This window comes from Sciurus carolinensis, chromosome 9 (genome assembly GCF_902686445.1).
Source record: "Sciurus carolinensis chromosome 9, mSciCar1.2, whole genome shotgun sequence".
In the NCBI taxonomy this organism is placed as follows: Eukaryota; Metazoa; Chordata; class Mammalia; order Rodentia; family Sciuridae; genus Sciurus; species Sciurus carolinensis.
In genome coordinates, this window is record NC_062221.1 from 96,214,461 (window position 1) to 96,242,242 (window position 27,782).

At 32.6% G+C, this 27,782-nt stretch overlaps 1 protein-coding gene and 1 long non-coding RNA gene across 4 annotated transcripts in view; one reads left to right on the forward strand and one right to left on the reverse strand.

The window, feature by feature from the left end:
• Positions 1-27,768, reverse strand: Arl6 (ADP ribosylation factor like GTPase 6). 3 transcript variants are annotated; one of them, XM_047563350.1, is made up of 9 exons: positions 27,344-27,768; positions 21,207-21,356; positions 16,193-16,254; positions 15,691-15,759; positions 11,586-11,680; positions 8,403-8,532; positions 6,773-6,828; positions 6,633-6,645; positions 1-2,079 (listed from the first exon to the last, which is right to left on the reverse strand). In XM_047563350.1, the coding sequence occupies exons 2-9, from the start codon at positions 21,327-21,329 to the stop codon at positions 2,046-2,048; spliced, it is 582 nt and encodes a 193-aa protein (XP_047419306.1). In that variant the 5' UTR covers positions 21,330-21,356; positions 27,344-27,768; the 3' UTR covers positions 1-2,045. The 3 variants fall into 3 exon arrangements, with proteins under 3 accessions (XP_047419306.1, XP_047419308.1, XP_047419307.1); XM_047563352.1 differs by lacking the exon at positions 15,691-15,759; XM_047563351.1 differs by lacking the exon at positions 6,633-6,645.
• LOC124992515 (uncharacterized) overlaps positions 27,649-27,782 on the forward strand; it is a 45,585-nt gene continuing 45,451 nt past the window's right edge. The window contains exon 1 of the long non-coding RNA XR_007110143.1: positions 27,649-27,748. This is a non-coding gene — a long non-coding RNA (uncharacterized LOC124992515). The remainder of the gene's footprint in view (positions 27,749-27,782) is intronic.

Consider the following 27,782-nt stretch of genomic DNA (forward strand, 5'->3'; position numbering starts at 1 on the left):
TTACACAAAAATGTAAAATACGGAGACATTTGTAAAGTATAAACTAGATCTTGGGGATCAGAGAAACAAAAGTAAAAGTCAGTACTTTTCTTTCTTCTAAACATATGCGTCAGTTTGAGTTATTATAGCTTGTGGAGAATTAACTTGGCATCAAAATAGCTTTGAGAATTATTTTTATCAAAGTCATTTATGTCCAGAGTTTAAAATATAGTGTTAATAGTTTTAAAATAAAAAGGAGAAAAAGTGTAAAACAGACAGTAGTCCCTGGCCTCTGACCTTCACAGTAATGTTCCATTCTGATCTTTTCAGACATTTTAGTCATTTTTTTGGCAGATAAATCTATACTTCTAATATCTATAATACTTCTATCTCTTGACTCATCCCTCTTAAACAACAAGTGGGGTAGTGAATTTCAGCAACACCATTTACTAGCTGTGACCTTCAGCAAATTACATAACTAGTTCAGGTTCCAGTTTCCTAATTCTTAAAACAAATAACAGAACTTACCCGAGTGAGGATAAAACAATGTAAAATTCTGGATGTGTAGTAACATCTGATTCATGATATCGTGTTCCTATAGTGATAATTATTAATTTTGTCACTGTTTCTTACGGTAGGTGAGGATTTAAATTCTTTCTCTATCCTGTAAATTAGTTATATCAGGTTTTAAAAAATCACCGTGTTTTCATCGTTATGTCTTTTCTATATTTGAGGCAACTCCAGATCAATGAGATTCTCGTTTTGTATCCTTATCAAAGCAAGTTATGAGAAGCTGGTAAAATATTGCACCACTGGAATACTCTGAATAATTTTCAGTTTGCCAAATGCAAAATTTCTGGTATTTCTGGATTTTGAGGAATTGTATTATTGAACTTTTACTGTAATTTTGAAGTTATTAAGAATTCATTAAAAAAAATACCTACGGGAAGGAAGTGAGGTCATTAGGGGTGTGCTCTTAAAAGGAATACTGGGATACTCCTCTCTCTTGCTTCTTAGCTGCCACGAGATGAGTAGCTTTTGCTACAAGCTTCCAACATGATGTACTATCTGACACAGGCCAAAAAGCAATGGGACTGACCACAGACTGAAATTTCCAAAACTGTGAGCCAAATAAACTATTCTTTTTTAAAAAATTGATTATCTCAGGAATTTTGTTACAGTAACAAAAAAGGTGACCAACAGAGGCATTTTAAAAGAAAAAACAAGTTACAATAACCATTAAAGTCCAGTATTAATTTACTTTTATACCTCTAAATCTAAAGATGTAGAATATTCATTCAGCTAATGAAATGAAGTTATTTGCCATGTGTGTGAAAGGTGCTCAAATTCTCCCTCATTAAATTTTAAGTTCTGTGAAAATAAGTAATGACAATGTATTTTGTATCACCATTGCCTTGGGACTATCCCAGACTGCTTGGTGTAGAGATGTCCAATACAAATTGAATAAATTTACCTTATCTTGGTCTCAGATTATGTACAAATGTTTGGCAGTAAAACACCAAATACCACATTACATGTTATTTTTTTTTCCAGCAAAAACAAAGCACACTAGTTGGTGTATTGCCTTTTTTGTTTTATTGACAGTGACACATACTAAAAATTTTAATATATATTAATTACCCATGGTCCTTCATAAATATTTAAAGCTATTTTTCAAAAGCACAATTCATACTGCAAAATGATACCATAAACTACATATTTAAAAAGACAAAAATAAAATACATTAAAGATCATATATCATGATGGGATATTGAAATGGCTTGCAACTCTGACTTTTAAACATTCTGATTACAATCAAATGTAGATCTTTAACAAAAAGTTGATAATTCTTGAGAGTTCTTTTGAGGAAAGATTTAGTTTTTATGTAACAAAAAGCCAGATTAGCATACCTGAAATCCTATGTTCTTAAAAAGTTCTTCAAAGTCCATTAAAGCAAACAGATTATAAAGTATTCTTGGATGCATATACATCTTTAAAAAATTTTAAAGTATTCAGTTTATCTTATATATATTCCTTGGATTCAAAACTGCTGAGGTTTCTAGATCCTATCTTTTCATGTCTTCACAGACTGGATCTGATCTGATAACAAAAAAACAAACAAAAATTATAATTTTCTATAAGACAAAAATCTATTTTTTAAAGTAATGCATGACAAATGTATGTAACATGGTAAAACCCTATGTGTACATCTGTTTTTCTTATACAATTTATACGATTCTATTTTTTAATCAAATTTGTACATAAAATGGATAATTAATCAACTAGTTCTATAAGGCTTGTATGAAAAATAGCAGTTCCTTGCTTCATCTTTCTTCTCCCTTTATAGAATCAAGTACTTCCAACTCTTTAGGTGATTACTTGTGTATTTCTAAATACACTTTAAAATTATTCAAATATCAGTAAAGTAATATAAGGCTTCAGTTCTTACACTTTCATGCTGCTCCTCTGCAACCCGCATTTCTACTACTCCCTTCACCTTAACATAGTGACACAGTCATTATCAATAGTATGACTATTTGAATTTTATGCACGGCTGAGACAGGTGGTACATTCTGGTTACTTTTCTTTTCCTCTACTAGATTGTTTTCTCTCAAGGTAATAATTTGACTTCCCATCCCCACATAACCTGTTTAGGTTTTTAAAAAATGTTTTAACAATAATTCAAACCCACAACTTCCAGTTTAAAGCTTTATTATTATGAAGCACATTACATCATTTTCATCTTATTGAAGAACTCTCCCCTAGAGTCTTACAAAAGTCACCAAAGTGGACCAGTTGTTTTCTCTGCCTGCCAGTTAGTTATTCTTAGGAGATCTCCTTTCATTGTCATTCTAGGATCTCCATTAGCATCTGAGAGATCCTTCCCCTAGTCTCTTGTGCTGTTTTTTTGTTTGTTTGTTTAGTTTGTTTCAGTGTCCCTTATTTTTCTCTTCTTGGTTTATTCTTGTTTTTGAAGAATACTCCTCTCAGGAGTAAGACTTTTTACAACCAAAGATGTCTTATTGTCACAATGCATGAATATTGCTTGAGAATATAATCACATTATTTTCTCCATGAACTTTTCTAGGCATTGCTTAACTCTCTTAGAGCTTCTAAATTGTTGCTTTTGAGAAGTCTGATTTATTTTATTTCTTTATCCTTACAGGAAAACTCATTTTTTTCCCTTAGGAAGCCTGCAGAATCTTCTGTTATTATCAGTGTTGAATTTCATAAACGATGCACCTTGATGTGGGGTTATTTTCATCTATTACATTGAGCTTTCAAAAGGACTTTCAAATGAAACCCAACATTCAGTTCTGGTAAAATACTGTTTTATGACTTTCTACTCTTTATTTTCTCTGTTCTCTTTTTCTGACTTTCTTCTAAGAATATTGGGCCTTCTAAACATGACCCCATTCTTTTCTTTCCCATTTCTAAATATTCGTCCTTTTGCTGTTTTTTTCTGGGAAATTGCCTCTATTTTTTTGTTGAGTTTTCCATTTTTACTCTTCTATTCTTATTTTCCAAGGATTCTTTTATGTCCTTGTTCCTTTTCAAGAAGTATCCTGTTCCTACTCATGAAATCAGCATCTTATCTGAGTATACTTAACATTTTTCAAAATGTTCTCTCAGTTCTACTTCCTCTAACCTGCTTTTCTTGTTTGTTTACATTCATGTTTCACAATGCTTTCATCCTCATATCTGGTGATCCTCTGCCACTTGTTCATATGTACAAGTGAACACTAAGAAGGCACACAGGAATTTGGAAATGTGTGGGCAACTTGTCAAGAACAGTGTCTGGTTTAGTCAATTCTGTGGGAATCTCCAATTAATACCTTTAGAGGTTTTTTCACTAGAGTGGTCTAATTCCTCAATGATGATTTTTCCTATCTTCTGCCTACCTCCAGTGTTTCCTGGGAGAAGCAGAAGACACAATTACAGTATTCAATATAAAAACTTTTAGTTACTTCTCACTTTCAGTTTCACACTACCACACACAGTTGTGTCTGGTGTTTTCTAGTCCAAAGATATACTGCTTGACTTTCCATACAGATATTTCTTCAAACTTCTTTGTGGAAAGGATATATAGCCACGTCTTCTCTTCTCAGTTTCACTTTCATCCTTAATTAGGTTGCACTGCAGTTTTCCCCAGTACTAGCTTAGGATTCAGCTTTCTGAGGTCTGTTAAATCATTCAATATCCATCAGGTTCACCTTCCAAAATTCCACTGTCCTTTTTACCACTTCCATTCATTTTGCCCATATAGGTTAATGTCTTTCTAAAAGGTCCCTTTATTGTTAATGAGATCAGGAGATAACACTGTGTATGTATGTGTTTGATCTTCTATTTTTTACTGGATTTTCCAGATGCACAGTTTATAAAAGCCTAATGTTAAAATCTGGAAGTAGACTGGGGATGTGGCTCAGGGGTAGCATGTTTGCTTACCATGTGTGAGATCCTGGGGTTTAATTCCCAGCATCACAAAGACAAAATAAAACAAAACAAAAAGGTTTAAAATCTGTAAGCATTACTAAAAGTTTAGAACTAGAAAACTTATTTCTGTTTAATACTTTCTGAATATTCTCTGAAGGATTGAAAAAAACCCTTCATATTCTACTCAAGGGTTGTCTTTAGGTGGTTATACACGCTTAAGTATTGAGACGCTTTCCAAAAAAGAATGGAATCACAGACTATACATTATTTAGTATTTCACAAAAATGTTTCTGAACTTCAGCTTAAAGTAATAAGATGAAATTGGTCCAAAATTGGTCCACACCAGAGGTCTTTTTATTTATCATGCTAGGAAATTTCAGATTCTAAAACCAAAATGAAGAGATCAAAGTTCAAAACATCTTTTACAATTAGATTTATATAAATGCTTTTAGTTAATGAGTTAATAGTTTCAGTTACAGACTAGTCTCCTGCATGTACTGTTACTTATTTTGCAAGACAGGTTTTTACCTCTTTTCAAATACAGAGAGATAACTGGGAACATCAAAATGCAAACTATTTATTATTATATAGGAAAGAAGAACAAAGAATCCATTTGAAAATAAACTGATATACTTATTTTTATTTTTATCTATATGCTTATTAATTTTTGCCTCTGTTCAATAGTGTAGTTAGGTTAAAGAGTACATTTTACATTCACTGACTCCTTTACTACGCTACATACTCTAACAGAGACAACATAATTTGTACAATTTATGACATTTTTAAATTTTACAGAAGAAGAAAATTATTTTCACAAGATAATAAGAGATGTTAGCTAATAGGCAGAGAGGTTAATTAATAAATAGTGGAATAAATCTACCAGACTCAAAAGCCCAGCTGTTTTTTGCTAGCATTCCATGGTGCTTAGAGATAATAGGGATGCTACTACTTACCTTGTGAAGACTGTTGTAAAAAGAACTTAAAGTAATATGGTAACAAAAGGACACAAAAGCATTTCTAACAATGTGTCCTTCATAAGACTTAGAAGGTAATACGGTTAACTGGTCAGAGTCAAAGAAACAAAAATTTGGTGTCAAAAGTTGGCAGTTGGAACTATGATGTTGGATCATTACTGACACCTAGTGGCCTGCTTGCTATATATAAAATAAAACTGGGGGTGGGGAGCTAAGAGATTCAATTTAAAATCTAGATGACTACAAACTAATTTTCAGTTAAGTAATGTGTTCTGAATAACTTTATTATGAGTGATCATAGGGTTTCCATCCTATGCTATATTTTAACTATAATAGCAGGGACTTGTGAAATAACAAATAAGGGATGAAAATATGCTTCTGATACATTCTTTGCAATTTTCATCTGACACCCATCAGTTTCTGGTGGGAATCATCCCATAACCTTGACCATTTCCTTTACTATAACCTAAGAATCTGAGTGGGTTCATATGTGCTAGATCCTTGCTTTTTTTCCCAATATATAGAAGGTGGTGATGGTGGTGGTGGGGAATCACATACACTAAGCACTAGAAATTAGAATTTATAACCAAATAACAATAATTAGAATTTAAATCTTGTTATTTACCCTTATTCAGAGTAAGATTCCTAATAGGAATGATCTTCACTTGTTCTGCTTAAAAAAAAAAAAAAACTTTTGCACTGGCTGTGCAGATTCTGCAATGGAGACCTATAGAACTTGGCTTCATGGACATCTATCTATTATTTCGTGTGCATCAAGCTATTTCTGTGGCTAGCAGATAATGTAAACTTAGGGAAAATTATGTATCTTAATTTATTTCCTGGTATAATAGGCTGGCATCAACCTATGGTAACTGTTTTGGTGAATAACAAACAGAATTACAAATACATAAAGCAGTATAATAGCAGTATTTATAATATTATATATGTGTTAAATGTTATGTACATTTTATATATAAATAAAGCTATATATATGGAGTATTTATAGCCTGATTCTTAGAAGATACAAGCCATTCAGACTTATTTTTAGTTACTGACAATAAAGCCTAATAGTAATACCAAACTTCAAATGTGCTTCAATTATTAGCTCTAATGGAATTTTGTGCTATAAATTAAAATTATTTTCTAGATTTGTCATGTATATTGATTGTAAAGAGTCAAACACTTTAAATAACATGAAATTTCAAAGTGTAATAAAGTAAATGGAGCAAACAATTGGATACTTACTGTACTGTTTTTTCTGATAGCAGAAACGATGGAAACAAGAGGAAAAAGGCAATGATGTAATAAAAATAAAATACAGAAAAGGAAATAATACGAATGGAAAAGAAACAAAGGCTGAAGATACACAGTACTTTGTGATGTACCTTGAAGCCAGTCTACACCTTCTTGCAATCCTTCTCCTTTTATGGCATCACTAGCACTGAAATAAAATCCATAAGAAACAAATCCATTTTATTATAGCATGCAACTGTAAGAATAAGGAATTATAATTTTTCCATATGACAAATTAATACTTTCCAGTAACATACATTTAAGCAAAAACCACAGTTAAGAACTGACACTGAATATAAATAGGAAATTAAAGACTGAGGGCTCAGGAGAAAGACATGAAAAATATTTTCATAATTTATATAGACATTCTTAAAAGTATATCACTAAAGTTATTCTAGGAATAGTACTTAGACTTACATAACACATAAACTTTGAGCTGTTTTTCCAGTGATGGAAAAGTTTTGTAGAGTCACCATCCTACTTCAACTAGCCCTAAAGTTTCAAAAACATCTACTTATAAGAAATGCTTGACTTAGGCTTACAGCTATACAACAGAGTGACTTTATTTGAAATAGAACCTGATATCTATAAGGTATGAATCCATAATTAAACTTTGATAAGCTGGCAGGCTAGACCAGAGCCTAGTAGATTTCAATTACAGTTTTACATTTATCAGCTGCATGTACCTGGCTAGGTTACTTAACACTTTTGTCTTTAATTTTAACATCTGTAATATAGGGAAATATAGTTACTCATTCAGCACCAAGGCTAGCTCTTAATGTTCTTTTCTAAGTTCTACCACATTCTTGCTTCTTATTTTACTTCCTTAGGCAGTGGATTTCTCTGCTTTGTTTTCAACCTTTTCCTTTAGACACTGTTACTCTTATAAAAAGGAGAAAACTCTGAAAAGAGAAGGTCATCTTGCAGCAAGGAGAGGTAAGTGGGTGGTAGGTAGCTAAATATCTAATAATATATAACCTCTAGTTATTCTTTTTGATATACTTTGACAGAACAGCATTTTATATATTATATACCAGTAAGAGACTGTTTTTCAAATAATACATAATAATTTCAGACATTAATCATCTGAGATTTCAACCTTATGAGTTTGTCCAAATAAAATCAGTATTTCTATTTACTCACTTTAACAAATATTTATTGTGTACCTATTATATACCAGGTACTATCACTATTGCAGAGGTTACAGAAGTGAGAAGAAAAAAAAAAAACTGACAAAAGTCTCAACTCTTATGGAGCTCACTTACTAGTATGGGAAGTCACATTACAAACAAATAAACAAACAATAGAGGTTATATGGTAACAGTGTCAGTCCTGAATGAACTACCACAGCAAGTTAGAAAATTTACTTTGGAGAATGATTCAGATGGGGAAGAGGTGAGGATGTTCAAGTGCAAATGCTCTGAGATGGGATTATAGTTGACTGTTTTCATATACACAAGGAAAGCATTGTAGTTGAAGTCAGATAAGTGGGCTACTTAAGTTATTCCATTGTTTACATTTTCTTTTTTATCTCCAAAAGGATCTGAAAAGGTTTTAATAGTAATGTCTCTGTGAATATCTGCAATGCCACAATTCTATAACACAAAATCCTTAATTTACATAGTACTAGTTTGGTCACTTATACAATGAGGTCAGAAATAAAACAATGAAGTTTGGAGATTTTTCAGAAAGATAAAATATGAAGTTAATATAAAACTTTACCAAATATGCCATGGTTTATCTTTGATGTTCTCTAAACACAGCAACTGAGACACTTTTACAGATGTCACTGCATCTCTAAGATCCATTTTGTTTGCAAAGAATAAGATTGGAATTCGACGGTGTTTAATATCTAAAAGAGAAAATAAGATTATCTTGCACTTCCAGCTTTTGGGGTCACTTTGGCCCAAATTCTTAAAATTGAAATCAAATAAACTGTTTTCCAATTAACTCTTTCTATACCATACATGCGTAAACATTTAAAGACACATACTTCAAGCATGTATTTGAGCAAAAAGAAAATTTTAATGATAGTTCTTCCTAAGACCCCACCAGTCTTCTGGTTAAGAGCTTAAAACCAAAGATGGATAAGTTGGAGAAGGGAACTTAAATAGTGGTTACAAAGAAGCACCTATACAAAAGGTTGAAATATATTGCTTGTTTTGTTTTTAATCAGAACAGGAAGAAGGACAAGTAGAAGGAAGTAAAAGTAGAAGGAAGTAAAAGTAAAAGTAGAAGGAAGAAAACTGGATTCCATTTTTTTTTTTTTTGTCACAGTACTACAAGTACCATGGTAGATATTTTAACACTATTTTGCCTGGTCCCAGGCCTTCCAATTGCCCTTTGTAGAAAAGGCAACCCATATCCTCAACGACTTTACATCTTTGTAAAATTGTCTCATATATTTCCACCCATAACTATTCTATAATGTTCTTTGTACAAATGGTAGCAAACCAAACCCACTATTTTATACTTTTATCTTTTCACTTAATTCTATATCTTATGCTTCATATTAGCACAGACAGAGTTGCCTCTTCATTATTTTAACATTTCTGGAATATTCTTTCCTCTAATATTACACAACATAATTTATTTAATCAATATGAAAGTATAATATATTTGTTACCAATCTTAAAAACTATAAACAATGCTGCAATGAATAAACTTGGAAATAGGCAATTTTGTACATGGGTGGGTATGCCCACAGGATAAACGTGATAAGTGGAATTGCTAGGTCAAAGGTAATGGAAATTGCTATTTTGAGAAAGATTTAAGGAAAGACAGCCTTTCTTTAAAAATACTACCAATTTGCACTTTGGCAACAATTTATAAAAATGAAGGTTTCCATTCTCCTAGCTAAAAAAGTTATCAAAATTTTAAAATTTTGAAATTTTAAAATTTTAAAATTTTGATAAATGAAAAATATGATCCCAATATGTTCACTTGTATTTTGTGAGAAAAGCCAAGAATTTCACCATATTTACAAAAGATGTTAAATGTGCTTTTTCTGTTGAACTATCCACATATATACCTGGATAATTAATAGCCTTTCCCTGTTTTCAATTTTTTTTATTTTCTTATTAATTTGCAGGAACACAAGTAGTATGGAAATATGCCCTATAGCTATGATATTAGTTGCAAATAATTTCCCCTGTCTATCATGACCTTTGAGTCTCAAGGCACATTTTGCTCTTCAAAGATTTTTTTTTTATGGCTTTCATTAAAAACAACAACAACAACAACAGTTCATATGCACTTCAGCTGAGAAATTACACCCTTGAGACTCTACCCCATAAAAAATAATCAGTACATAAAGGTATATGGACAAGGCTTTAGTTGAGAAATCTAAGGTTCCCATTGTGTTTGAGTTAGATTTTGTTAAGAACTATTTCACTTTATTAAGTGAACAACTTTGGGGGGGAAAGTAGAAAGATAATAAAAAGGGAATAATAAAAAACACATCCTCAACCCAGACACAAAACTGATAAGCTTTTAAACTGGAAAGGTCACATAAATGATATGTTAGGTAATTAAGAAAAAAAAAATTTAATGAGCTTGAGATCATCAGATAAAAACACCAAAGATATTCTGGTTAACCAGCAAGATTTGTTAAGAGTTATTTATGTATTTAATTTTTGCAATACTGAGGATCAAACCCAGGGTCTTGTACATGCTAGGCAAGTGTTCTGCTACCAAATTATGTCCCTAGTCTAGCAAGAATGTTGGAAAGCCCCACACAATTTCTATTCCATTTCTAACAAAGCTACAGTTCTTTTAAACCAAAGTTCTTTTCTAAAAGTGCGAGCACAAAGATTACTTACAACCTTTCTGACATCAATAAGGCTAGAAATATAGAATTCCATAATATACTAGAGAATTATTTATAATGGGGAGAGGGAAGGGAAAAATAATCATTAATAAATGAGTTGCTGAATAAACTGTGGTACACTCATAGTATATAATATTAAGGATCTTTAAGAAGAATAATTACATAATTATATGCAATTTAACTTAGAGAAGTATTTCCATTATGTAGTGTTGAGAATGAGAAGATGCAAAAGAGTCTAAAAAATATGATCCCATTTTGGTAAACAACAATAACAGCCTCAGAGCCCTCAATCCTATAGATATCTTTGGTATTTGTATATGTATATTTATATGTGTGTGCATGTGTGTGTGTATGTGTATGACACATGACAGATTTAAAAATATGAAAGAAAAAATACCAAGTCATTAAAACTATTTGTTAAAAAAGGGTGGAGAGATGGTAGTTGGCAATTAAAAACAAAAAAGATTTGTTTTAAAAGAATATCCACAATAAATATGTAAGAAATACTGTGATCATACACACTCTCACAAATTCAAGTATACAAGAAGAAATAAATGTAAAGAAAGTAACCAAAATATTTGAATGGCTGTTGAAATACATAGATTTTTACTTTTTTCTTTATTCTTTTTCTGTCTGAGTTTTTTCCAATTGGCATATATTATTTATGTATTAAGGAAAGAAGGGCATTTTTATTTTTATTTTTTTTTAATTTATTTTGTTTGAGACAGGGTCTCACTATGTTGCCAAGGCTAGACTTGAATTTGAGATTTTCTTGCCTCAGTTTCTTGAGTATCTGGGTCTACAGGGATGGTTCATTGTGTTTGAAATGACATTTTTTTGTTCTTGAGGAAATGTTAGAAACTCAGAAAACATTGCGAAGAGCTTTAAAATTTAAAAATATTGTGACATGAAGTTATTCTAAATTTTGCATAACTACTATGTTTTAAAATTCAAGAATTTTAAATAAAAGATAATTTTACAGTATAAACAACAGTTTTTGTTCTTATCAAAGAACAAAACGTAACACATAAATGGACCCTAAAGCAGAGAGATCACAGATTGAAAGACAAACATACCTGGATGATTCAGAAGAGTATGAAGTTCTTCTTTGGCCACAACCATTCTTAGTCTATCACTACTATCAATCACGAAAATAATAGCTTGTCCTTCTCTGTATAATAAGAGAAAAATTAAAGTTATGCTTATAAATTTTTCCATATTATTCATTTGCATTTTCTAAACTGTATTTCTTTATGTCCTATGTCAATTTACCATTAAAATTTTTAGTGTTATTTCCTTTTAGTTTATATGACTGATTAATTAACCATTTTACGCATTTCATGTAAAATACCTTTTCATTTGAATAATTTGGTAAGTTCAATGATTTGCTATTTTATAATTTTTTTAAAATTATAAGTTCTTTTGTTTAAATTTAGAATATCAAATGCAAAAATTGTTTTAGAAACCATAACCCTCTTACATAGATATAGTTATTATTATTTTGGTATAACACAATGGACACTTTTCTTTGTGTATGTTCACATGTAAATATCTACATCTGTATTTAAAATGGAATCCTGATGTTTTATACCTTGCCTTTATTTTGTAGTATAGTTTGCACTTTTATGTGAAACAATAAAGCTTCACAATAATGTTTCTCAATTTTTTTTAACCTAAACCATAGTGAGAAACTCATTTTACATTGATACAGGAGATGTATACACAAGCATACATAAATGTAATTGAAGTTAAAAGACTCCTGAAACAATACTTAAAGATAGCTTTATTTTACCCTAGTTAACACTTAAATAAAGCTGATAGTAGCCACTGAATTCATTTAATGAATCATACCAGCATTTCAAAAATCACCAATTCCTCTGCACCCTTCTTTCAAAGGTTATAATATATTGTATGCTTCATGTGTTGTTGGACTTCATTCTGTTGTTGGACTTTCATTAATAATCAGATGAATAAAAATAAATCAAATTTCTAAACTACTATTTCTCCTATCATCTAAAAAAATGACAATGTAGATTAACACAGCCACACACTACTAGTGGATACAGAAACCAGTACAATTGGAAATATCTATCAAGAGCTTTAGAAATATACACTTACTTGGAGCAAGCAATTTTATTTCTGAAATTCATTCTAAAGTAATGTGAACTATAGCTAAGGTTTATAAAAGAAGATGTTAACTAGAGGATCATGTATATCTTATCTTGAAGAAAATATTACATTCTTTCTCATAAGAGTATTTTGACAGTAAAAACAAAATAAATATTACTGTATGCATTATTAATTTTTTAATATTTTCAGTCTAATACATTAAAATACACTATTTTTCATAATTAGAAAAAGAGAAAATAATTATTGTAGGCTTCTCAGCAGCAAGCATATTTACTATTATCTACAATTTAACCACAGTGTTCCTGAATTCATTAATTTCTTCCAAAAAGAGCAAAAGGAGTTGAAATTAGGACAATCATTTTAAGTATTATTTTTCCTGTACTTTTGTTCTCTGTTAAAAAAAAGAAACGTACATATAGACACATATGTATATATATATATATATACACGCATGCATATATCTATCTATCTATATGTATGTATATTTATGTATTTACAATTTGGAGCAAGTTTGATTTATAACAAAATTCCTTAACCCTTAAAAATGAAAAGTTTTTTCCAACATGAAGTTCAGTATTTAAAAATCCTCTTGATTTTACCTTTCCTTTTTTTTTTAATTGGTTCTTTTTAGTTACATATGACAGTAGAATCCATTTTAACATAATTATAAAAGCATGGAATATATCTTGTTCTAATTCAACTTTAAAAGGAATTGCTATCAACTAATTAAAGGATGAATAAAAAATCATGTACTGAAAATTAAGGTTTACAAATGATGATAATAAATCATCATCATCATCATCATCATCATCTCCACAATTACCCAGAGAATTTAGTACAGAATACCACAAACACATTACTTTCCTTTTCCAAAATAATCCTCAAATTGGAAGTACTCTCCTTGTTTTCTAACTCAGAGGTCCTCTGGATCTAAATGATTTAAATAGAGTTTCAATGTATTCAAAATACTTACTAAAAATAATGTGTGGAATAAATCTCCTTTGGTTCATATACCAGGAATATAATTTTTATTACATTGACAAGAAAGAGTTAATCAATGGATTAAAATCTAAATCTGATGTGGTAGCCTTCTTATACCATTTCAAGTCAGGAATTTGTAATATCAAAAGGGAATTTAGTCAGGGAATACTATTTTTAATTTTCAGGCTCCACAAATGAGTTTCACTGCTTTTAAAAGTTCTACCAAGTTTAAAAGTTCAAACCACCATTTGACCCAGCTATCCCACTCTTTGGCCTATACCCAAAGGACTTAAAATCAGCATACTACAGAGATGCAGCCACATCAATGTTCACAGCTGCGCAATTCACAATAGCCAGATTGTGGAACCAACCTAGATGTCCTTCAATTGATGAATGGATAAAGAAACTGTGATATATAAATATATCACATATATATATATATATATATATATGCACAATGGAATATTACTCAGCCATAAAGAGTAACAAAATTATGGCATTTGCAGGCAAATGGATGAAACTGGAGAATATCATGCTAAGTGAGATAAGCCAATCCCAACAAACCAAAGGATGAATGATCTTGCTGATAAGCGGATGATGACACATAATGGGGGTGGAAGGGGGAAAGACTGAAGGAAGGAGGGACTGTATAGAGGGAAAAGAGGGGTGGGAGGGGTGGGGGGAAAGGAAAAAATAACAGAATGAATCAAACACCATTACCCTATGTAAATGTATGATTACACAAATGGTCAGCCTTTACTCCATGTACAAACAGAGAAACAACATGTATCCCATTTGTTTACAATAAAAATAAATTAAAAAAAATAAAAATAAAATGATAATTCCTATTGTTTTGGTTTTATTGGTGCCACCTCTGAGCATTTAAAAATGAAATGAGTAAAACTGAAATTACCCCGTGAAAGTATCAAACAGGTAAAACACAATTAAAATTCAATCTCTCTGAAAAATCAAAGCATCATACCATATAAATAAAAATATCCTTATATTCATTTAGCAATTAATCTGGTTTTTTAAAAAAAATCTATCAAACATAAAAGCTGGAAGAAAAATATAATGTGTACCACTAATGTTCTCTTGCTTTCCAAATTTAATAAATGTTAAATGTTTGTCATATTTATACCACATTTATAAAATAAACATTACAGATGCCGTCAAAAAAAAAAAAAAAAAAAGTTGATGAATTTATTTTAATGCCAAAAATAAATTTTTTTTTGTACCGGGGATTGAACTCAGGGGTACTTGACCACTGAGCCACATCCCTAGCTCTAATTTGTATTTTATTTAGAGACAGGGTCTCACTGAGTTGCTTAGGGCCTCGCTTTTGCTGAAGCTGGCTTGAAACACACAATCTTCCTATCTCGCCTCCTGAGAAAATGGATTTATAGGTGTGTGTCACTGGGCCTGGCTACTAAATGCAAATCTTGAGGAAAGTATAACATATTTGGATTCCAGTAATTTGACAGTTGTTATTTTGAAGTAACTAATGAACACATATTTGCATATGCTGAAAAACATGTTGTTTAAAATTGATAATGGAACAGATCAACTGTTAGTACTATTATTTTAACTAAATTTGGTAATAATGTTTCATGTACATGCTAAGAATCATACTAGGCCTTGAACAAATTGTTTGAATAGAAAATCATCTCATCCTTAGAGAAGTTCACAAACCCAGTAAGGAGGCAGCTACAGTAATTGATTTTGAGACAATAGTAAGTAAGATTACAGAGATGTAAACGGACAAAATACTGGGCAAACACTGAGGAAAGAATGAACTGGGAAACAGAGGAGGTGCCTTTTGAGCAAATTCTAAAAGCATGAATAAATTAACTATAAACTAAAAAGATATAAGTAAAATGGGACATTAAAAACAGAATGGCACATGTAAAAAGCTCAATGTCATGAAGGACCTGAAGCATTTAAATTAGGAAATGTTCTTAAATTATATTAAAAATAACATTATAACCCATTCCATATAACTACTTGGATTTCCAATCATTATTTGTTATTAAAATGTAACCACTAAACAATATTCATAAACATACTTACTTATAATAGTGTTCCCAGAGATTTCTATATCTTCCCTGACCTGACATGTCAAACACTGTAAAAGACAAACTTAAAACAAAAATATAAAGTATGACTATATTATAAGCTACTAACTTAAGTATAACTTTTATTTAGTATTTTAAATTATTTTCAAAGAAATCACCATTTCTATAAAATAATCAGTGTGGGCCAATTTTTAAGAGTTCCAAAAATGAATCTGTTAATATGATTTTGTAATGAATTAGCTTTCTCTGCTAATGAGGTTACTTAGAATTTAAATTCTATGTTTTGAACAATAAACCAGAGTAGTAGTACAATAACAAATTATTTTCTCTAAAGTTAGGAGGGATGATCAGGCACATTTAATAAGGTTACTTTTTACCCACAACTTTTTTTAACTTTAGTTATTTTTTATAGTGTATTATAGCCATATATAATATTGGGGTTCCTTTTGACATAATTATACCCATGACTTCTTAGTCAAAGGGATAAAGTGGATTACCTGGATGATTTGAATTTTTCTATGTTGAATCCTATTGTTGGAACTATATCTTGAGACTGAGCCTTTAGGAGAAAAGACAAAGTTTAGCAATTTGCAATTACAAAGAATAATGTTTTCTCATGTGAAAAAAAGTGTTCATATTTTACATTTCTAAAATATTTCACTAAGGAGATGGCAGCATTAAACAAAATTTTTGTTAAAAAATAGGATCAATGTATATAAATTCTTTATGGATGTTTAAACTTACTGATTTTAACTGTAAAACATGCATGTGTTAATTCACATCTTATTTTATTAGGTGTTATCAAGGAATTAAAGTTTTTACAGAGGTCTAATACATCCTCCTGAGTTCATATGTGGAACTCTTTCAACACATACTTACTGAGTTTATTATACATATACCATCTGATCTAATGTCTACACTGCCCCTACTCTCAATGAGTTTATAATCTAGAGAGTAAAGAAATTAACAACTTAAAACAAATGATTACAATTTTGAGCTGTGATAACTGCAAAGACAGGTGATTGGAGTAGAAGGCAACAGGGCAGAGGAAGATTGGGATGGTGGCACAGTAGAGTGCTCAGGAAGGGCTGCTCTAAAAGGGTGACTGTCAATACAAGGGTGAATGGGCAGGAAAGAGAAAAGCTATGAAGTTATTGGCAAAGACATTCCAGTCACAGGAATTAGCCTATGCAATGGTCCTAGAGCAGGAAGGAACTTGGCACTCAGGAAAAGTATAAGGCCTGCAGGTCTGAAGTACATTGGTATGTATATGTTTAGGTAAAAAAGGTAGCGTACTGAAGGCCTGGGTAGGGAGTTTTGTGTGATGAAGACTGCAAGGGGGCAAGAGTAGTGGGACAACTGTTGACAGGTCTAACAGGCAATTAAAATGCATTATACTGACACCTTGTCAAATGTCTCTTAGTACTTCTACCATCAAAACTGTTCACCCATTTTAATAACGATCTATCCACTTTCTGATCCAGATGCTTAAAAGAGATTCTTAACCCTTCACTTTTTTACATTCCATATATAATCATTCTCTAAGCTTTATAAGTTCTACCTCTCTTAGTGCTGGCCCTTATTACTTCTTGCTTTAAATTACTACAATAGTCTCTTTTTCATTTTTTCTTTTTAGTTATACATGACAGTAGAGTATAATTTGACTTATTTATACAAATATGGAGTATATCTTATTCTAATTAGGATCCCAGTCTTGTGGTTGTACCTGATGTGGAGATTCACTGTGGTGTATTTATATACATACATAGGAAAGTTAAGTCTGATTAATTCCACTACCTTTCCTATTCCTGTCCCTGCCTCCCTTCCCTTCATTCCCCTTTGTCTAATCTATTAAACATCTGTTACCTGCCTCCTACCTTGTTGTGTGTTAACATCCACATATCAGGTAGAACATCTGACCTTTGGTTTTTTGGGAGTGGCTTATCTCACTTAGCATAATAGTCTCCAGATCCATCCATTTACCAGCAAATGTCATAAAGTCATTCTTTTTTATGGTTGAGTAATATTCCATTGTGTATATCTATCACATTTTCTTTATCCATTCTTCTGTTGAAGGGCATCTAGGTTGGTACTATTGATTAGCCTACTGTGAATTGAGTTGCCATAAATATTGATGTGGCTGTATCACTGTAGTATGCTGATTTTACATCCTTTGGGTGTATGTACTGAGGAGTAGGATAACTGGGTCAAATGGTGGTTCCAGTACAAGTTTTCTGAACAATCTCTATACTGCTTTCCATAATGGTTGACCAATTTGCAGTTCCACCAGCAATGTATGAATGTACCCTTTTCCCCACATTCTCGCCAACATTTATTGCTTGTATTCTTGATTGTTGTCATTCTGACGGGAGTGAGATGAATCCAGGTAGCATAGCCAATTAAGAGCAAATAAGAGACTATTGAGACAATAGAGCTATCTTGGACAAGTTAGTTTAAGGCTAAGTTTTCTTAAATGTGAGATATATTTTTAATTATCCTTAGCTCATAAAGTTAATAGGTGCAAAACATACAATACTGTGTCTAAAAATAATAAATGCCTGCTGTTGTTATAATCATACTCTCACTGATTTTGGTCATTCTAGCCTCTATTTTTATCCCATACTGCCACAAATACAACTTAAAAGAAATCCCCTTCCAGGTTTGCCTCACATCCTCATGTTCACTCTGGTAGTCTCCTTCTAGGAAATTTAAATTCAAATAAAAGACAGAATCTATAAGATCCACTGGGGCATGGGTACCTTAATAGTAATATTAGTGAAAAGGTATACCCCTGAAGTACCCTGGTCTTGCTTTTTTGAAGTTTGTTTATTCAGCTTTCCCTTTGATCCATCCTAAGAGTTGCCATAGTATTTTTCCAAAAAATACCTTTCTTCTTGTTTGTTCAAAAAATTATTTTCTGCTACTAAGATTCCTACCTCATATGTTAGGATTCCTCCCAAAAGCTTTGAAATAGTTTCCTAATTTTGTTGTCCAAAAAATCCTCCACCATCTTTATTTTAAGGGTTTTCAATGTGTCAATTACATGATAAAATCATCAGCTATTATCAAAGAAAAACATACCAATAACAAAAAAGCAAGGAAGTTAAAAGTTTAAAGAAATCTCAGAAGATACAATCAAAACAGTACACTTGTTTTCACTGAATTATAATTAGAACATTCACCTAACCTCTCCACAAATTCAGTTTCTCCACAAATTTCCCTTTAATATGGTATTTTATTTTTAGATGTAAAATTCATAAACTATCTTTTCTTACCCATCAAAGTTCTAGTGCAAATAATTAGAGAAAAGATATTTCACAAATAATCAGGATAGAACATATGTGTGTAGAGTTTCCAGATCATGTACAACTCATTTTCCTTTAAAGTATTTCAGAAGACAGTCTCTAACATTAATCTCCCTCTGCTCTCTTCAGAAGCAAATACATTGGATCATTCTCTAAATTAGACAGAATATGGTATAAAGCAAACAAAGAGTGTAGAAACAGATCAGATGAGGCAGTCTAAGGATGGATCAACATTAACAGGAATGAAACAAGATTTCTGAGAGCCTGTTTAGTTAGTTTCACCAAGTCTGGTAAAATCCAATATCCTTGGTGACATCAATTAAAATTCCCTGGCCAAAAACAAAAACATCATCTATCAATTTATTCATCCCCAAATACACTTAATTACTGAGCATTATTCTAGGTATTTGTAATTCAGTGCTTAACAAGTCAAGTGCTCTATCATGCTTAAGAGAAATTTAACAAGGAAATCAACAAATAAATATATGAGATAATTTCAGACTACTGGGAACTGGAGGAAAAATTGGAATTTTAAAAGAAAGGTATAAAATATATCTTTTACAGAAATGACAGTTGCAACTAGATCCTTGAAAAGAGTGATCAGGTTAAAATGTTCTCCCTGTCTCTCTACTTATCAGTTTAGAAAATGCCAGCAACCTTAGCACATTAACAATCAATAAACATTAGAGCAGTATAACATCAAAAACCAGTTTTGATCCAGAAAATACCTAGTTACCTAGAAATCAATTTTACACACACACGCATACACACACACACACAAACAATTCTTTATAATGTGATATGGAAGTGTTTTGCAAGGTATTTTCTAACAGTATTGTAGATTTCTATAATTAATATATTTTGTCCATTAAAAATGGAAGAGTCCTGGAGCAACATGAAATGCAGCCGCCCTCTAGTCTGCCATGGGGGAAAGGGGAAAAATAACAGAATGAATCAACCAACATCACCCTATGTAAATTTATGATTACACAAATGGTATGCCTTTACTCTATGTACAAACAGAGAAACAACATGTATCCCATTTGTTTACAATAAAAAAAAAGAAAAAAATAAATAAAAATGGAAGAAAGTTCTAATGTGAATGAAAGCTAAGGAGATACTCTTTTTGGAGTCTAAGTAGAAAGGAAGCAAATATTATATATACACCTGAGTAACAGCACTTGGGAATTTTTAAGAGGTCCCAATTGGAGTAATTCTCCTTGGCTATTATTACCAAGTATACACAAAAGCAAAGCAGCTAGGTGCTCAGTGTTTTTTTGTGGAGTGCACCTGTCATCCCAGAGATTCAGGAGGCTGAGACAGGAGGATTGCAAGTTTGAGGCCAACCTCAGAGATTTAGTAAGGCCCTAAGCAACTTAGCAAGACTCTGTCTTAAAATAAAAACTAAAAGGGGCTAGAGATATGGCTCAGTGGTTAAGCATACCTGGGTTCGATCCCTAGTACCAAAAATAAAATAATTTATTTTTCCCTGCTCTCTCTCTCACCGAGAGAGAGAGAGAGAGAGAGAGAGAGAGAGAGAGAGAGAGAGAGAGAAAGAGAGAGAGAGAAAGAGAAAGGAAATAAAGTAGGGCAAAGCAAATTACTTTTCTGAGACAGAATAGCTGCCTAAAGACTAAAGTTCAGGAAGTGATTATCGGAAATTAGAAAAGCATTATTATGTGAATTTCCTTGTAGCAAAACTCACCAAGAATGTATGCATCATGTGTGGCATGTGTTAGCTTTACCTACATTTTAGTTATTAAAATAATTTGTTCATATGCTTATTTCTATCATCCTGCCCACTACTACTGAAATGTACACCGCACTTTTGGGGAAAAGTGTGTAATTATTCATAGAACCTATAAAAATGATTCATCATTTCCCTTCATTTTGCATCTCCCATAAAGAGGGAAGGAAAAAACAAAAGGGCAATGCAACCTGAAAATAAACTCGAGAAAGTTATGACAATCTTTAGGAAAAAAAAAAAAAAGCTGAATAGTCCAGTTTAATAATCAAGATTTACCTACATACCACATAAAATATATTGCAAATTATGGCTCACTGAAACTTATTACTTTGTCGTACTTCAAGATTAACAGGATTCATAACATGATTACATAAAATTATAATATGAAACAAAACAATTCTACATATTAACTTTTTCTAGTAGCAGAAAATACATAATATATTAAACAAAGATACTTACATTTGAAGGTTTAAGTTTGTTAATAATTGTTGTTTTGCCACTATTATCCAGCCCAAGGCACAAAACATGAACCTCCTTCTTCTTCAGGCCAAGCAAACCTGAAAGTCTGTCTAGCAATCCCATAATGTGATTCCAATATTTACAAAGCAGCTGCAAGGAAAAAAAGACATACTATCCAAAGGCACCTTAAGTATGGAAAATATTGATTTGTGCATTAAAAATTTAAAGACATACGATAATGTAAAAAACATGTTCATGGAGCTTTACGTTTAGGACACCAGAGTATAAGCTGATTACCAGAAAGGAGCCTTAATTAAAATGCAGATTTGCAGCTTATACCTTTTTGCAACACAGAACAATGCCCTTGAAAGAAACACATTTCTCATTGTAATTTAGGTTAAGAAGATGTGGTCCGCCTTAGTATCACATGAAATCTGCCAATGGTAACACTTCAAATTGAGATTTTGCCTACATCAGTTGAACCACTAACTAAATCTTTATAGGAAACAAGAACATTGTTATATTTTGCAATAATATGAAGATTAAAAACTTTTCTATTTTTGTTCAGTTACTTTCAGTTTGGGTAGGATTTTCTATCAATAGAAACAACCCATCCTGATATATTTGTATCATCCCTTACATATATCTTTGTAAGTAATCACAAATCCATTTTGAAACAATGTACACATTCACATTTTTATTGACACTTACGAAATTTATTTTATTAACCATAACTTACCTGAAATAGCCTTCTGTTATTTTAAGAAAACTTTATGATATTAGCATAGAAATAAGAAAGTAGATACTAATATTAGATTTTTAGTTTTCTCAAATATTGTAAAAGTTTCTTTGTTAACTTTTCCTTCAAGTATGCATTTATTCAATTATACCCATTTTTAGAAAAAACTTTTCTGTTCCTTTCTATCACTACATTAAACACCTGAGGTAAATTAATTTGTACAGAGAAAAGGTTTATTTTGATTCATACTTTTGTAGAGTTCAGTAAATGACAGAATGGCCCAATTGCTTTTGGGCCTGTGGTGGGGCAGCACACTGTGGTGGGGAGCATGAGATGGCGCAAAGCTGCTTACCTCACAGCTGTGACGTGAAAAAGAGGAAAAAGAAGGGACTGGGTCCAACCACCTACTTCAAGGACATGCCCAATGTCTGAGACTGCCCAGTAGGCTACAGAAGACTATGCTTTTAGCACACAGACCTTTGGGGAACATTTAAGATGCAAATTATAGCACTTTCTAAATCAAATGTTTAAAAAAGGCTCTACCAGCAATCCAACTGCAAAAATGAGACCCTAATTAAAATAATTTATATTCCATATATGTATGTCAAAATATACTGTACTTTCATGTATATCTAAAACCAAAAAAAGTCTAATAAAATCGCTATTGACAAAATCCTTGCTATGTGCTAACTTTACAAGCGTTCCTATCCAAGTTGCTATTAAATTTATATATACTTCAGGTCTCCAAATGAAACTTTTCAAAGTAGTCTGCTTTGGATTCGCCACTTCTCAGATCATCTGATGCAATAAGAAAAGAGAGATGTTCCTTTTGCCAATCCGCAAGAGCTATAGGCACTAACCCAAAACACCTATTTACTAAATATTTCCCATTACTCTTTGAACATTAATTTTCAAAGTTTTTAAAACATTAATCTCAATTTATTTCTCATCTTCATCTAAGGTTCCATGAACCTATTATCTTTCAACTTCTTTATTTTCTATTCCATACTATCCTAAACAAGACCAGACATTGATGGATGTGAAGCTGTAGCAAACACCAATAGGAGGCTTCCAAGATAATTGCACTCCAAAGGAGGTTGCATGACTGACATTTTCCTTAAGTCCTTTGGGAGGACATTATGGTTATAAATTTCAAAACTGAATTTTAATGATGTGCAGAAGAAAGAAGGCACCATTCCCCATTCAAGAGTAGGTTCAATAACACAGCTAATTTTCTCTTATCCAAGGGATGGGTTTGATCTCAGGTACTTCCATTTGTGTCAAGTGAATCAACTTTTCATATTAAAGGTACAAATCTCACTCAAAATTTTCCTCTATCATCTTAAAGACTGGCATTTGTAGAATCTTATCTTAAGTTACCCTTCTGACAGGAAACAATTCACACATTTCATCTTAATTCAAAGTAATTGTGCTTTAAATTGGAATTCCATTGAATCTGTATAGCACTTTTGGTAGTATGGTCATTTTGACAATATTAATTCTGCCTATCCAAGAACATGGAAGATCTTTCCAACTTCTAAGGTTTTCTTTAATTTCTTTCTTTAGTGTTCTGTAGTTCTCATTGTAGAGGTATTTCACCTCTTTGATAGATTGATTCCCAAGTATTTTATTTTTTTTTTGAGGCTATTGTGAATGGGGTAGTTTTTCTAACTTCTCTTTCTGAAGATTCATCACTTATGTATAAAAAAGCATAATGCAATTCCAATTAAAATCCCAATGACATACCTTACAGAAATAGAGCAAGCAATCATGAAATTCATCTGGTAGAATAAGAAATCCAGAATAGCTAAAGCAATCCTTAGCAGGAAGAGTGAAGCAGGAGGTATTGCAATACCAGAACTTCAATTGTACTACAAAGCAGTAGTAACAAAAACGGCATGGTATTGGCACCAAAATAGACAGGTAGATCAATGGTACAGAATAGAGGACACGGACACAAACCCAAATAAATACAATTTTCTCATACTAGACAAAGGGGCCAAAAATATGCAATGGAGATTAGATAGCCTCTTCAACAAATGGTGCTGGGAAAACTGGAAATCCATATGCAGCAGAATGAAACTAAACCCCTATCTCTTACTCTGCACAAAAACTCAACTCAAAATGGATCAAGGACCTTGGAACCAGACCAGAGACCCTTCATCTTATAGAAGAAAAAGTAGGTCCAAATCTTCAACATGTCGGCTTAGGATCAGACTTCCTTAACAGGACTCCAATAGCACAAGAAATAAAAGCAAGAATCAATAACTGGGATAGATTCAAACTAAAAAGCTTTCTATCAGCAAAGGAAACTATCAGCAATATGAAGAGAGAGCCTACGGAGTGGGAGAAAATCTTTGCCACTCATACTTCAGATAGAGCACTAATTTCTAGAATCTATAAAGGACTCAAGAAAACTCTACACCAAGAATACAAAGAACCCAAACAACAAATGGGCTAAGGAAATGAACAGACACTTCACAGAAGAAGATGTACAAGCAATCAACAGATATGTGAAAAAATGTTCAACATCTCTAATAATAAGAGAAATGCAAATCAAAACTAACCTAAGATTCCATCTCACCCCAATTAGAATGGCGATTATCAAGAATACAAGCAACAATAGGTGTTGGTGAGGATGTGGGGAAAAGGGCACACTCATACATTGCTGGTGGGGCTGCAAATTAGTGCAGCCACTCTAGAAAGCTGTAAGGAGATTCCTCAGAAAGCTTGGAATGGAACCGCCATTTGACCCAGCTATCCCACTCCTTGGCCTATACCCAAAGGACTTAAAATCAGCATACTACAGAGATGCAGCCACATCATTGTTCATAGTTGCTCAATTCACAATAGCCAGATTGCGGAAACAACCTAGATATCCTTCAACTGATGAATGGATAAAGAAACTGTGGTATATATATACAATGGAATATTACTCAGCCATAAAGAATAACAAAATTATGGCATTTGCAGGCAAATGGGTGAAACTGGAGAATATCATGCTAAGTGAGATAAGCCAATCTCAAAAAATCAAAGGATGAAAGATCTTGTTGATAAGCGGATGATGACACATAATGGGGAGTGTGAGGGGGGCAAGAATGGAGGAAGGAGGGACTGTATAGAGGGAAAAGAGGGGTGGGGGGAAGGAAAAAAATAACAGAATGAATCAAACACCATTACCCTATGTAAATGTATGATTACACAAATGGTATGCCTTTACTCTATGTACAAACAGAGAAACAACATGTATCCCATTTGTTTACAATAAAAAAAAACAAAGTAAATGTGCTATTTATTACACTGAACATATTGATATAAATGGTTATCTTATTTTGTATTCCAATTTTTAGAATTATATTTTCAAAATTATCACTTTTCATATCTTTTCCATCTGGTTATCTACTATAAAGCATTGTTAAAGCCTGATGCTTGAATAATCATTTTTCATCATTATTGTGACTTCAATCCCTTTTCAAAATTATCAAACATTTGATATTTATTTATGAAATATTTTTTCATATACGCTTGAAAAGAGAAGTCAGTTTTTCTAAAGGATATAATCATATTATTGAAGTTGCTTTAAAAATAACTATGATAAAGCCTTATATACACTTTTTATTTTTTCACATTCTATATTAGATTCTGTACTTCAGCATATAGCAAATAGTACTCTTTGGAAGATGATTTTATTAATTTATATTTAAAAGGATTTCAAGATTATGTAAGTTTTAGAAATTTGGGATTCTCTAAATTTAAACAGATTTCTATAGGGTCATACTCCTGAAACTTTTTAATATGCTTTAGCACATGGGTTGCAAGTTTCCAAGAGATGGATAAAATATGTAGTATTTTTGATGAATACCTGTCTGTGAAAACTATGTTGGGGAAGTATTTCAATTGCAAATAATTTGGAAAACCTGATCTACTCTCTTTTCATTGATCTGTCTATGTCTAGACAGGGCTACAATCTTTTAATTCTCCTCCCATTAAAATACATTTCATCATTTTGATAAAACCCATTCTCTCTCATTGATATGTTTTCAGAATATGAGAGAATTCTTAAGTGGCTTGCACACTTTCTACAGAAGACTTTACTTCAGTTACAAAGGAATATATGTTATGAAAATTTCTGGGCTTTTATAGAAGATATCTGATGGTTTTCTTTTTTCTTTCATTCTTCTTAAGTTTACAGAAAGAAAGATATTGGACAACAATAAGGTTTTCCAAAGGCTAATTATGACTAATCTGAGATTAGTCCAGGTAATTCTTATTAAGAAGTAACCCCCTCCCCCATCTCCACTCAGACAGACACTAGCTAATCAGTAGAAGATGAGAAGACTAGGGCAATCTGATAATCACAAACCTAAACATTCAGAGTTTAGATTCTCAAAGAGCCATTCCAAGTTGGATAATAAAAAACAATTAATAAATGAGGCACATGTTACAAAGTATATTTAGACATTTTTGACTCTCCAAGTTGTTTTATTATCAAAACTGTACTAAAACTTATTTTCAGAGAAAATTATAGTCTTAGTTTAGGGAAAAAGTAGAAAACTGATGTTGAGATTGGACAGCTTTAGCTAGGCAGAGCACCACTATCTGTTTAGACACAAAATATACCTTTAGCTTAAAATCTGACTTTCTAAAGGGACAGTGGCAGAATTAAGATGCCTGAGATCAATTTACGGTAATGAACAACTTCAGTACTTGAATCAAGAATACTCGGATTTGAGTACCGTCCCCGCTCCTGATTGTGTGACTGAGAGTTGCTTGGCCTCTCTGTCCTTTGGATGATCTCTAAGGCAGTGGTCAGGCACTTTTTAAGTTTTTTCACAATCTGTCTCCAATCTACCTTTTCAGTTTTTCATCTGTTTCCCTTTTCCTGGCTACCGAGAATCCGTTTCCTAAAGGATTATATGTTGCTAGAAAAGCCCAGAAGAATTAGGATATTATCTAGTTAATAGCTTGGAAAGTAAGCTGCAGAGATAGAGAGAGAGGATCAGGCTGAGAAAACACATGAATGGCACTTCGTAAACTTTAAACATGTTCGTCAAGTAAATTTTTGCACCTTTTATTACACCAAGTAAACATGCTTATTCGGCTTTCAGTTTTTGATAAACGAAATTTCTATTACAACTCCCCACAAATCATATAAAAAGGCTCGAGATGGGCAATGTTAAAACCAATCAACCAAACAATATTCGCCCAAACCAGTTCAATACGTTTTCCAGGGTCCCTAGGACTCACCACAGCAGCCCAATTCTCCTTTTCCATCTTTCACACATAAGAAACAACGACTCGCGTGGGACGAAAAACATGGGAACGAGCAAAGAGAACTTCTAAAGCTGAGGGGCAGAGGGTAGCCCTGGCCAGAAAAATTGAGGGAAAAAGGAAATACCTGAACTTGAGGCTTGAGATCCCCGATCTGGAGGGCCCAGGAGCTTGTGAGGAGCCGGAATGGATGCACCCGCTGGTATCAGTCTCGGAGAAGGAAATCTGGTGCGGAAGTGCTTCAGCCTTCCTCTCTACGCCTCCATCGGAAAGACTGCTTGTCCCGGGCAAAGCCGCCTCTACAAATTGGGCAAACTGGCAGCTTCTGCCTCAGCAAGAGCATCAGGGGCTGAGCAGGCGCCTTGGCGCGCGGCGTTCCCTTGGCAACAGGAGCTTCTTCCGGTCCTGAAGCCACGCCTCCTTGAGGGTCTTAGCGTTTCGGCCTTTGAGCCCTTGTTTCTGGGGTCGAAGAGCTCCAAGGAAAAGGCGAGAGACACGCAGAGGAACTCTATTAAGGAAAACGTGAGCACAGGTGAAAAGGCGAGCTGCCGATTTCCTGCGAGGGG

Excerpts from the sequence above, each read along its gene's own strand:
- Arl6 (XM_047563350.1), bottom strand. The coding sequence starts at position 21,329 with ATGGGATTGCTAGACAGACTTTCAGGTTTGCTTGGCCTGAAGAAGAAG. Across the intron at positions 11,681-15,690 it reads CTCTGGGAACACTATTATAA|AGAAGGACAAGCTATTATTT; the intron begins GTAAGTATGTTT and ends CTTATTATACAG. Across the intron at positions 6,829-8,402 it reads GATAAACCATGGCATATTTG|TGCTAGTGATGCCATAAAAG; the intron begins GTAAAGTTTTAT and ends ATTTTATTTCAG.